We start from the raw sequence: 12,449 nt of genomic DNA, 5'->3' as shown, positions 1-12,449 counted from the left end.
TGCTCTACACTCCATCCTTCATTCACATTACTTACATTATATATATATATATATATATATAGTTGAAGTTGTCAGTTTACATACACTTAGGTTGGAGTCATTAAAACTCATTTTTCAACCACTCCACAAATGTCTTGTTAACAAACTATAGTTTTGGCAAGTCGGTTAGGACATCTACTTTGTGCATGACACAAGTAATTCTTCCAACAATTGTTTACAGACAGATTATTTCACTTATAATTCACTGTATCACAATTCCAGTGGGTCAGAAGTTTACATACACTATGTTTACTGTGCCTTTAAACAGCTTGGAAAATTCCAGAAAAGGATGTCATGGCTTTAGAAGAGCGTCTGTTAGGCTAAGTGACATCATTTGAGTCAATTGGAGGTGTACCTGTGGATGTATTTCAAGGCCTACTTTCAAACTCAGTGCCCCTTTGCTTGACATCATGGGAAAATCAAAAGAAATCATTCAAGACCTCAGAAAGAAAATTGTAGACCTCCACAAGTCTGGTTCATCCTTGGGAGCAATTTCCAAACCCCTGAAGGTACCAAATTCATCTCTTTAAATAATAGTACGCAAGTATAAACACCATGGGACCACGCAGCCGTCATACCACTCAGGAAGGAGACGCGTTCTGTCTCCTAGAGATTAACGTACTTTGGTGCGAAAAGTGCAAATCAATCCCAGAACAACAGCAAAGGACCTTGTGAAAATGCTGGAGGAAACGGGTATAAAGTATCTATATCCATAGTAAAAACGAGTCCTATATCGACATTACCTGAAATGCCGCTCAGCAAGTAAGAAGCCACTGCTCCAAAACAGCCATAAAAAAAGCCAGATTATGGTTTGCAACTGCACATGAGGACAAAGATCGTGCTTTTTGGAGAAATGTCTTCTGGTCTGATGAAACAGAATAGAACTGTTTGGCCATAATGACCATCGTTATTTTTGGAGAAAAAAGGGGGAGTCTTGCAAGCCAAAGAACACCATCCCAACTGTGAAGCACGGGGGTGGAAGCATCATGTTGTGGGGGTGCTTTGCTGCAGGAGGGTCTGGTGCACTTCACAAAATAGATGGCATCATGAAGGAGGGAAAATGATGAGGATATATTGAAGCAACATCTCAAGACATCAAGTTAAAGCTTGGTCGCAAATGGGTCTTCCAAATGGACAATGACCCCAAGCATACTTCCAAAGTTGTGGCAAAATGGCTTAAGGACAACAAAGTCAAGGTATTGGAGTGGCCATCACAAAGCCCTGACCTCAATTCTATGGAAAATTTGTGGGCAGAACTGAAAAAGCATGTGCGAGCAAGGAGGCCTACAAACCTGACTCAGTTACACCAGCTCTGCCAGGAAGAATGGGCCAAAATTCCCCCAACTTACTGTGGGAAGCTTGTGGAAGGCTACCTGAAACATTTGACCCAAGTTAAACAATCTATAGGCAATGGTACCAAATACTAATTGAGTGTATGTATGTAAACTTCTGACCCACTAGGAATGTGATGAACGAAATAAAAGCTGAAATAAATCATTCTCTCCTATTATTCTGACATTTCACCTTCTTAAAATAAAGTGGTGATCCTAACTGACCTAAGACAGGGAATTTTTACTAGGATTAAATGTCAGGAATTGTGAAAAACTGAGTTTAAATTTATTTGGCTAAAGTGTATGTAATCTTCCGACTTCAACTGTATATAAAACAATATATACGTGGTGACTTATTATTTTATACCAAGTCATCATCTCATCTCCGCCCACAGGCTTGTCCAGCAAGAACCAATGAGAACAGGCAGCTGTAGGCACAATGGATTCTGGTCATTGTATTAATTAACACGTTTTATGTACGTAACTACTGTATGATGAGTTGAACAACCTACCCCAGAGAGAAATCTCTCTAGAGAAATGGCACGTTGAGCGCACAGAAAAACAACGAAGTAAAAGGTATTCAAATAATTGAACTGACGTTGACCGATTCGTTATTTTAAAAAACAAAAATAAACCGACATTTCAGTTAATCACTCAGCACTACTTTTCAGGGAGTCAGTCCACCAGGTCTCTACCGTTTGAGAGCTGGTAGTCTTTTACCTCTCTAACCATTACAACCCTGGCGGCCCATAGATTCTCTGCGGAGGGGAATGACTCCATGTTCTATGGTTCCTCTGTGATCAGGTTGCTCCATTGTGGTATGGACTGCCTGTGTGGTATGGACTGCCTGTGTGGTATGGCCTGCCTGTGTGGTATGGCCTGCCTGTGTGGTATGGCCTGCCTGTGTGGTATGGCCTGCCTGTGTGGTATGGCCTGCCTGTGTGGTATGGCCTGCCTGTGTGGTATGGCCTGCCTGTGTGGTATGGACTGCCTGTGTGGTATGGCCTGCCTGTGTGGTATGGCCTGCCTGTGTGGTATGGGCTGCCTGTGTGGTATGGCCTGCCTGTGTGGTATGGCCTGCCTGTGTGGTATGGCCTGCCTGTGTGGTATGGCCTGCCTGTGTGGTATGGCCTGCCTGTGTGGTATGGCCTGCCTGTGTGGTATGGCCTGCCTGTGTGGTATGGACTGCCTGTGTGGTATGGACTGCCTGTGTGGTATGGCTTGCCTGTGTGGTATGGACTGCCTGTGTGGTATGGCTTGCCTGTGTGGTATGGCTTGCCTGTGTGGTATGGCCTGCCTGTGTGGTATGGCCTGCCTGTGTGGTATGCCCTCCCATGGGCTTTGTAGCTCGGATGTGGCTCCTGTGGGGTCTAACTGTCGACCCAAGTGGGATTTGTAGTTCCCTGTGACTCAGCAGGTCCTGTGGGACCTGTGTGGTTTGTAGTTCTTGTGGCTCAGCAGGTCCTGTGGGATTTGTAGTTCCCAATAGTTTAGGTCCCAGCTCATATCCTGCTTGTGTCTTGGTCCTTGTCCTCCAGCAGCTCAATGAGCTGAGTGAAGCTCTGTTTCACGGCATCCATGTTGTCCACTGAGCTGCCTTCTAGAATCCAGCTCTTCCCTCGGGCCAGAGGCTCCAGCTCAAAATACTTCTTTATCTAACAGAGAAAGAGAGAGAAACAGAGAGAGCTCAGAGGATTGGACACTTATTGAAAACATAAATCAAATCAAATTTTATTTGTCATATGCGCCGAATACAACAGGTGCAAACCTTACAGGGAAATGCTTACTTACAAGCCCTTAACCAACAATGCTTTAAGAAATTAAGAAAAAATAAAAGAAGTGCTAACTAAAAAAATAGATAAGTAAAAATGTTTAAATAATAAGTTACAAATAACGCAAAAAAAACATACACAATTGGTCACCGGATCGTACAACGGCAGCCATCTCCTTCGGTGCCATTATGTCACAGTGAGTAAATAACTGTAACGTTAACTCATTTGTGATTTGTTCTTGATGTGTGGGTGTACAGCATAGTATACCGTAACTGTTTTTGTCTAAATACTGTTCATTCCTCTGTAATTACACCAATATCTGCCAATGCTTGCATTACATATAACAAGAGCCAAGTGGAGACCACAAACTAGACCAAAGTACAAAGATTGTCTTAAGAACTATGCAGGTCCCATGTTGAAAGTCTGCAGGAAAACAAAACAATAACAAGTCCAAAATATTGCAATCAATTCTGAATCAAATGGGAGAAAGATTACCCTCGTGATTTCAACTCCCAGTTGAGCTTAAACACACAGTACACACTTCTGAAAACAAGCACAGTGTCCAGCTATGTCAAAAATCTGAAAAAGACAAAAACACTGCCACAATCTCTCAGTTCTGCCAATACTGACACGGATTGATAGGTGATGGTCAAGCCAGCATTACAGACCGTTTCTGTATAGTTTTACTACTTCGTAGGGGGATGCCTGAGACCAGTCCAGTGATATATGGGAGCCACATAGGACCACTCATATATGGGCTGGTAGACCTAAAGCCATAACGGTCCGTCTTTGGGGTGGTTTACTACTGGGGGGATGAGGCATGGCCAGCCAGGCCATAACCATGGAAATAGAATGAGGTGCTTTTCTGTTCTAGTGATTATATTTCTATGGCCATAAGGGGTCTGTAAGACATCAGATAGTCTCATTGAAGATTTACTACCAGGGTGATGTAAGGCCATGCTGGTCTATAGACCATCAGACGGTCTCATTGAAGGTTTACCTCCAGGGTGATGTAAGGCCATGCTGGTCTATAGACCATCAGACAGTCTCATTGAAGGTTTACTACCAGGGTGATGTAAGGCCATGCTGGTCTATAGACCATCAGACGGTCTCATTGAAGGTTTACCACCAGGGTGATGTAAGGCCATGCTGGTCTATAGACCATCAGACAGTCTCATTGAAGGTTTACCACCAGGGTGATGTAAGGCCATGCAGGTCTATAGACCATCAGACAGTATCATTGAAGGTTTACCACCAGGGTGATGTAAGGCCATGCTGGTCTATAGACCATCAGACAGTCTCATTGAAGGTTTACCACCAGGGTGATGTAAGGCCATGCTGGTCTATAGACCATCAGACAGTCTCATTGAAGGTTTACCACCAGGGTGATGTAAGGCCTTGCTGGTCTATAGACCATCAGACAGTCTCATTGAAGGTTTACCTCCAGGGTGATGTAAGGCCATGCTGGTCTCCTGGCCATCAGACAGCGTGGTGACAGAATATCACTTGTTGCCCTCTCTCGGTCATAATGATCTGAGAGAGCAGAGCGGTGTCTGGAGAGCCTTGGCATTTGACACCACAGAGGCCAAGAATAAATACCTGGCAAAGCCCCTGAGAGTCAGGTCAGTACACAGAGAATAAATACCTGGCAAATCCCCTGAGAGTCAGGTCAGTACACAGAGAATAAATACCTGGCAAAGCCCCTGAGAGTCAGGGCAGTACACAGAGAATAAATACCTGGCAAAGCCCCTGAGAGTCAGGTCAGTACACAGAGAATAAATACCTGGCAAAGCCCCTGAGAGTCAGGTCAGTACACAGAGAATAAATACCTGGCAAAGCCCCTGAGAGTCAGGTCAGTACACAGAGAATAAATACCTGGTAAAGCCCCTGAGAGTCAGGTCAGTACACAGAGAATAAATACCTGGCAAAGCCCCTGAGAGTCAGGTCAGTACACAGAGAATAAATACCTGGTAAAGCCCCTGAGTCAGGTCAGTACACAGAGAATAAATACCTGGCAAAGCCCCTGAGAGTCAGGTCAGTACACAGAGAATAAATACCTGGTAAAGCCCCTGAGTCAGGTCAGTACACAGAGAATAAATACCTGGCAAAGCCCCTGAGAGTCAGGTCAGTACACAGAGAATAAATACCTGGCAAAGCCCCTGAGAGTCAGGTCAGTACACAGAGAATAAATACCTGGCAAAGCCCCTGAGAGTCAGGTCAGTACACAGAGAATAAATACCTGGTAAAGCCCCTGAGTCAGGTCAGTACACAGAGAATAAATACCTGGCAAAGCCCCTGAGAGTCAGGTCAGTACACAGAGAATAAATACCTGGCAAAGCCCCTGAGAGTCAGGTCAGTACACAGAGAATAAATACCTGGTAAAGCCCCTGAGAGTCAGGTCAGTACACAGAGAATAAATACCTGGCAAAGCCCCTGAGAGTCAGGTCAGTACACAGAGAATAAATACATGGTAAAGCCCCTGAGAGTCAGGTCAGTACACAGAAAATAAATACCTGGTAAAGCCCCTGAGAGTCAGGTCAGTACACAGAGAATAAATACCTGGTAAAGCCCCTGAGTCAGGTCAGTACACAGAGAATAAATACCTGGCAAAGCCCCTGAGAGTCAGGTCAGTACACAGAGAATAAATACCTGGCAAAGCCCCTGAGAGTCAGGTCAGTACACAGAGAATAAATACCTGGTAAAGCCCCTGAGAGTCAGGTCAGTACACAGAGAATAAATACCTGGCAAAGCCCCTGAGAGTCAGGTCAGTACACAGAGAATAAATACCTGGCAAAGCCAGAGGAGTCATTTTTCACATTCAGAATACTACTGGTTGGGATTATGGATACTATAGCAAGGTTAAGTAGGCATGAAATGGAAGAAAATGCTCAGACTGAGTCAAAAGAGTTATGAAATGCTAGTTGTCATTTTCCATTGCTAAATCTTTTGCTATGGTGTGTCATAATGAACATGACCCATCACTTGAAGAATAGGAAAATAAATAAATCAAATAAATCAAACTAAACAATTTGAGTAAACAGAGACTTAAAAGTGAACTTTTCCAACAGATTCTGTCCATCTGTGTTTAAAGTTTGGCTGTGTGTATCTGTGTGTCTGTCAGTGTCAGTAAGTGGGGACAACTGAGGAAGGGGGAGAGATCATGTTCAAACCCATTCAGAGAATACAGAAGATACCATAGGACACCATGCCATACTGATGGCCAAACCCACAGGAACAGGAGAGAATAGAAACTGCACTAACAGGCTGCAAAAACCTCTGCTGCTCTTGTCCTTTTGTTTCAGAGCAGAAAGGAGAATAAATAAATAATGAAACAAAACATCCTTTGAGCCAAAGCTCCCATAGCATGCCAAGAATGCTGATTAAGATTTCCCTGTCTGGGACTTCATCGCTCACTTACACAACCCTCCCTCCTCCAAAAGAGAGGGAGAGAGAGAAAGAGAAAGAAAGAAAGAAATAGAGAGAGCGAGAAAGAGAGCAGGAACAGGCTTGGAAGGTGCTGTAGCGTTTGTCTATTGTTATTGTGTGTGTGTGTGTGTGTGTGTGTGTGTGTGTGTGTAACGGGGAAGAATGATGATTAATTCAACATAAAGAGAAAGCAACAAGTCTATGAAGTAGGAGAGATTGAGAGAGGTTAGATCAGGGATCATCAACTAGATTTAGAAGGAGAGGTTAGATCAGGGATCATCAACTAGATTTAGAAGGAGAGGTTAGATCAGGGATCATCAACTAGATTTAGAAGGAGAGGTTAGATCAGGGATCATCAACTAGATTTAGAAGGAGAGGTTAGATCAGGGATCATCAAATCAAATCAAATTTATTTATATAGCCCTTCGTACATCAGCTGATATCTCAAAGTGCTGTACAGAAACCCAGCCTAAAACCCCAAACAGCAAGCAATGCAGGTGTAGAAGCACGGTGGCTAGGAAAAACTCCCTAGAAAGGCCAAAATCTAGGAAGAAACCTAGAGAGGAATCAGGCTGTGGGGTGGCCAGTCCTCTTCTGGAGCATGGCCTTATCATCAACAAGATTTAGCCGTTGGCAAATTTTTTTGGGTGGTCAGGGGTCCGGAACAAAATTACAAACAATTTGTAAACTACAAATTGACCGCAAGATGCCTAAACAGATATAATATTTCACTAAAACAAACATTTCAAACCTTATACAAATACCAAACATACAAGAGCACCTACATTGGTTGGAACTGTTTTTACTACCCCCCTTAATTATATTGTCTTGACCATTCACCCTCAATGGCACGCACAAACACACACACACAATCCATGTCTCAATTACATCAAGGCTAAAAAAATACTTATTTAACCAGTGTCCTCCCCTTCATCTACACTGATTGAAGTGGATTTAACAAGTGATCTCAATAAGGGATCATAGATTTCACCTGGTCAGTCAATCTCTTATTTAAAAAAAATCTAAATCAAAAATTATTTAGCAGGCACGACTTACAGGAGCAATTACGGTTAAGTGCCTTGCTCAAGGGCACATTGACCGGTTTTTCACCTAGTCAGCTCGGGGATTCGAACCAGCGACCTTATCAGTTACTGGCCCACCCAGTACACAGAGAATAAATACCTGGCAAATCCCCTGAGAGTCAGCTACCTGCCTCCCTACCTGCCTCCCTATATCTCTATCTTGTTAGCCTTGTGACCCAGTGTATATCTCTCTATTATGCATGGTAATACTTTGGAACAGATTTCCAAAATTAAAATCACTTGCAGCTGATTTGCTGGTGTTTTAGTCTTTTATGTCCACCTTTTGCTCAGAAAACTGTGTCTAGCCTGGCTAATACACTACAACAATCCATTGTCTGGTGAAACAGACTGACACAGTAGAAAAATGTCCATTGCTAGTTCATCTCTGCTGGACGTCTCAATAGGGTCAGGAGGGGCAAGTTGCTGTTACCCTCATTTAGCCCGACTAACATGTAGGCTGAGCTAGCTAACACAAGACAGTTCTGGGTCACGAGGCCAACACGCTAAAGATGTGCGAGGGTCATTCAGTGTGTGCAGCAGATAAAGGGTTGAAGCTCTGGCTCTATAGACTGTGGTGGTGGGACCTTTATGTTGTACAGCACAAGATCAATCTGCTCAAAGCTGGGATCAATAGGATGAGTTTCAGGGCTGAAGAGATCAAGTCTGATTGAGGGGATCTCTCCTGACCTTTAAAGGCTGATTAAAAACGCCGGGAGGCCGGGAGAGGAAACCTACAGTAAGACGGTGTTAACCTGAGGCAGGGCCATGTGCGCCAAAGGCCGTTGTAGGGTGCTCATCTGCCCGACTCACCACTTTAAACATAATGATGAAAGGGGTCAGAGCTCATTTGAGGAAAGAGAAACTCAACTCGTCCGAAACACGACTGGTCCTCTCATGATGATGATGAACGATCACAACTTCTCCAATCCAAACCGGCATCTGGAAGACACCCGGGTCATGTCCAGTAGAGAAAACGTTTTGAAACAGGATGTTATCACCTGAGCCAGTTCCTGTTCCATAAGAAATTCAAGCTGAGCTCTCCTCTAATGCATCCTTGGGAGGGAGGTGAGGAAATGAGGGATCAAGGACAGAAGGTATCAAGGACAGGAGGACTCAAGGATTGGACAGCTTTTACACTTTCAGACAGAGCCTACGTGTTGGTACTGAGCCTACTGTATGTGTTGGTACACAGCCTACTGTATGGGTTGGTACAGAGCCTACTGTGTGTGTTGGTATAGAGCCTACTGTGTGTGTTGGCACAGAACCTACTGTATGTGTTGGTATAGAGCCTACTGTGTGTTGGTACAAAGCCTACTGTATGTGTTGGTACAGAGCCTACTGCATGTGTTGGTACAGAGCCCATGTGTTGGTAGAGAGCCTACTGCATGTGTTGGTACAGAGCCCATGTGTTGGTAGAGAGCCCATGTGTTGGTACAGAGCCCATGTGTTGGTACAGAGCCCATATGTTGGTACAGAGCCCATATGTTGGTACAGAGACTACTGTATGTGTTGGTACAGAGCCCATGTGTTGATACAGAGCCCATGTGTTGGTACAGAGCCAACTGTATGTGTTGGTACAGAGCCTACTGTATGTGTTGGTACAGAGCCCATGTATTGGTACAGAGCCTACTGTATGTGTTGGTACAGAGCCCATGTGTTGGTACAGAGCCTACTGTATGTGTTGGTACAGAGCCCATATGTTTGTACAGAGCCCATGTGTTGGTACAGAGCCTACTGTATGTGTTGGTACAGAGCCTACTGTATGTGTTGGTACAGAGCCTACTGTATGTGTTGGTACAGAGCCCATGTGTTGGTACAGAGCCTACTGTATGTGTTGGTACAGAGCCCATGTGTTGGTACAGAGCCTACTGTATGTGTTGGTACAGAGCCCATGTATTGGTACAGAGCCTACTGTATGTGTTGGTACAGAGCCCATGTGTTGGTACAGAGCCTACTGTATGTGTTGGTACAGAGCCCATATGTTTGTACAGAGCCCATGTGTTGGTACAGAGCCTACTGTATGTGTTGGTACAGAGCCTACTGTATGTGTTTGTACAGAGCCTACTGTATGTGTTGGTACAGAGCCCATGTGTTGGTACAGAGCCTACTGTATGTGTTGGTACAGAGCCTACTGTATGTGTTGGTACAGAGCCCATGTGTTGGTACAGAGCCTACTGTATGTGTTGGTACAGAGCCCATGTGTTGGTACAGAGCCTACTGTATGTGTTGGTACAGAGCCCATGTGTTGGTACAGAGCCTACTGTATGTGTTGGTACAGAGCCTACTGTATGTGTTGGTACAGAGCCCATATGTTGGTACAGAGCCTACTGTATGTGTTGGTACAGAGTCCATGTGTTGGTACAGAGCCCATGTGTTGGTACAGAACCTACTGTATGTGTTGGTGCAGAGCCCATGTGTTGGTACAGAGCCTACTGTATGTGTTGGTACAGAGCCCATATGTTGGTACAGAATCTACTGTATGTGTTGGTACAGAGCCCATGTGTTGGTACAGAGCCCATATGTTGGTACAGAGCCCATGTATTGGTACAGAGCCTACTGTATGTGTTGGTACAGAGCCCATGTGTTGGTACAGAGCCTACTGTATGTGTTGGTACAGAACCCATATGTTGGTACAGAGCCTACTGTATGTGTTGGTACAGAGCCCATGTGTTGGTACAGAGCCTACTGTATGTGTTGGTACAGAGCCCATGTGTTGGTACAGAGCCCATGTGTTGGTACAGAGCCTACTGTATGTGTTGGTACAGAGCCCATGTGTTGGTACAGAGCCCATGTGTTGGTACAGAGCCTACTGTATGTGTTGGTGCAGAGCCCATGTGTTGGTACAGAGCCTACTGTATGTGTTGGTACAGAGCCCATGTGTTGGTACAGAGCCTACTGTATGTGTTGGTACAGAGCCCATGTGTTGGTACAGAGCCTACTGTATGTGTTGGTACAGAGCCCATGTGTTGGTACAGAGCCTACTGTATGTGTTGGTACAGAGCCCATGTGTTGGTACAGAGCCTACTGTATGTGTTGGTACAGAGCCTACTGTATGTGTTGGTACAGAGCCCATATGTTGGTACAGAGCCTACTGTATGTGTTGGTACAGAGTCCATGTGTTGGTACAGAGCCCATGTGTTGGTACAGAACCTACTGTATGTGTTGGTGCAGAGCCCATGTGTTGGTACAGAGCCTACTGTATGTGTTGGTACAGAGCCCATATGTTGGTACAGAATCTACTGTATGTGTTGGTACAGAGCCCATGTGTTGGTACAGAGCCCATATGTTGGTACAGAGCCCATGTATTGGTACAGAGCCTACTGTATGTGTTGGTACAGAGCCCATGTGTTGGTACAGAGCCTACTGTATGTGTTGGTACAGAGCCCATATGTTGGTACAGAGCCTACTGTATGTGTTGGTACAGAGCCCATGTGTTGGTACAGAGCCTACTGTATGTGTTGGTACAGAGCCCATGTGTTGGTACAGAGCCCATGTGTTGGTACAGAGCCTACTGTATGTGTTGGTACAGAGCCCATGTGTTGGTACAGAGCCCATGTGTTGGTACAGAGCCTACTGTATGTGTTGGTGCAGAGCCCATGTGTTGGTACAGAGCCTACTGTATGTGTTGGTACAGAGCCCATGTGTTGGTACAGAGCCTACTGTATGTGTTGGTACAGAGCCCATATGTTGGTACAGAGCCCATGTGTTGGTACAGAGCCTACTGTATGTGTTGGTGCAGAGCCCATGTGTTGGTACAGAGCCTGCTGTATGTGTTGGTACAGAGCCCATGTGTTGGTACAGAGCCTACTGTATGTGTTGGTACAGAGCCCATGTGTTGGTACAGAGACTACTGTATGTGTTGGTACCATAGGGTGCTGAGTGACTCCTGTATAACCCCCTGCGCTGCGTAGCCACATGGGCCTCCTTCCCTCCACACAGGAGACCTGTTTCCCAACACACCTTGGTGGGGATGTCGAGGCGGCAGCAAAACACCTGTGAGCCTCCCTCACTGTAGGTTTACAGTAACTACATTTTACAGGGGGCTCCGACTACGAGCCACCTGAACGGGCTGACACCAAACATCTGACCTGCTCGGAGGCTGGAGCTGGACTGGGGACTTGGACTGTGGAGCTGGACTGGACTGGGGTGCTGGGCTGGACTAGCGGGCTGGGCTGGACTAGCGAGCTGGGCTGGACTAGCGAGCTGGGCTGGGGAGCTGGACTGTGGAGCTGGACTGGACTAGTGAGCTGGGCTGGGGAGCTGGACTGGACTAGCGAGCTGAGGAGCTGGACTGTGGAGCTGGGGAAATAGACTGGGCTGGGGAGCTGGACTGGGGAAATGGAATGGGCGCTCGGCTCGGGAGCTGGACTGGACTGGGGTGCTGGGTTGGGGAGCTGGACTGTGGAGCTGGACTGTGGAGCTGGACTGGACTAGCGAGCTAGGCTGGGGAGATGGACTGCGGAGCTGGGCTGGATTGGGACCTGGGCTGGGGAGCTAGGCTGGACTGGAGAGCTAGACTGGACTGAGGAGCTGGGCTGGCGAGCTGGGCTGGACTTGGGAGCTGGGCTGGACTGAGGAGCTGGGCTGGATTGGGCCCTTGGCTGGATTGGGCGCTGGGCTGAGGAGCTAGACTGGACTGAGGAGCTGGACTGGCTAACTAGGCTGGACTGGCGAGCTGGACTAGACTGGGAAGCTGGACTAGATTGGGAAGCTGGACTAGATTGGGAAGCTGGGCTGGGGAGCTGGACTAGACTGGGGAGCTGGACTGGCTAACTAGGCTGGACTGGCGAGCTGGGCTT

At 46.2% G+C, this 12,449-nt stretch overlaps 1 protein-coding gene across 1 annotated transcript in view; it reads right to left on the bottom strand.

Moving 5' to 3' along the window:
• Positions 1–1,585: 1,585 nt before the first annotated feature.
• The window catches only part of arl15b (ADP-ribosylation factor-like 15b), a 68,349-nt gene continuing 57,485 nt past the window's right edge, over positions 1,586–12,449 (bottom strand). The window contains exon 5 of the mRNA XM_024430791.2: positions 1,586–3,025. Within this exon, the coding sequence (XP_024286559.1) occupies positions 2,873–3,025 (153 nt within the window). The 3' untranslated portion in view covers positions 1,586–2,872. The remainder of the gene's footprint in view (positions 3,026–12,449) is intronic.

The sequence above is a fragment of the Oncorhynchus tshawytscha genome, linkage group LG09, assembly GCF_018296145.1.
Source record: "Oncorhynchus tshawytscha isolate Ot180627B linkage group LG09, Otsh_v2.0, whole genome shotgun sequence".
NCBI classification, from domain to species: Eukaryota; Metazoa; Chordata; class Actinopteri; order Salmoniformes; family Salmonidae; genus Oncorhynchus; species Oncorhynchus tshawytscha.
Note: the sequence above shows the minus strand (reverse complement) of the source record. Positions and strands in the feature narration are given on the sequence as shown.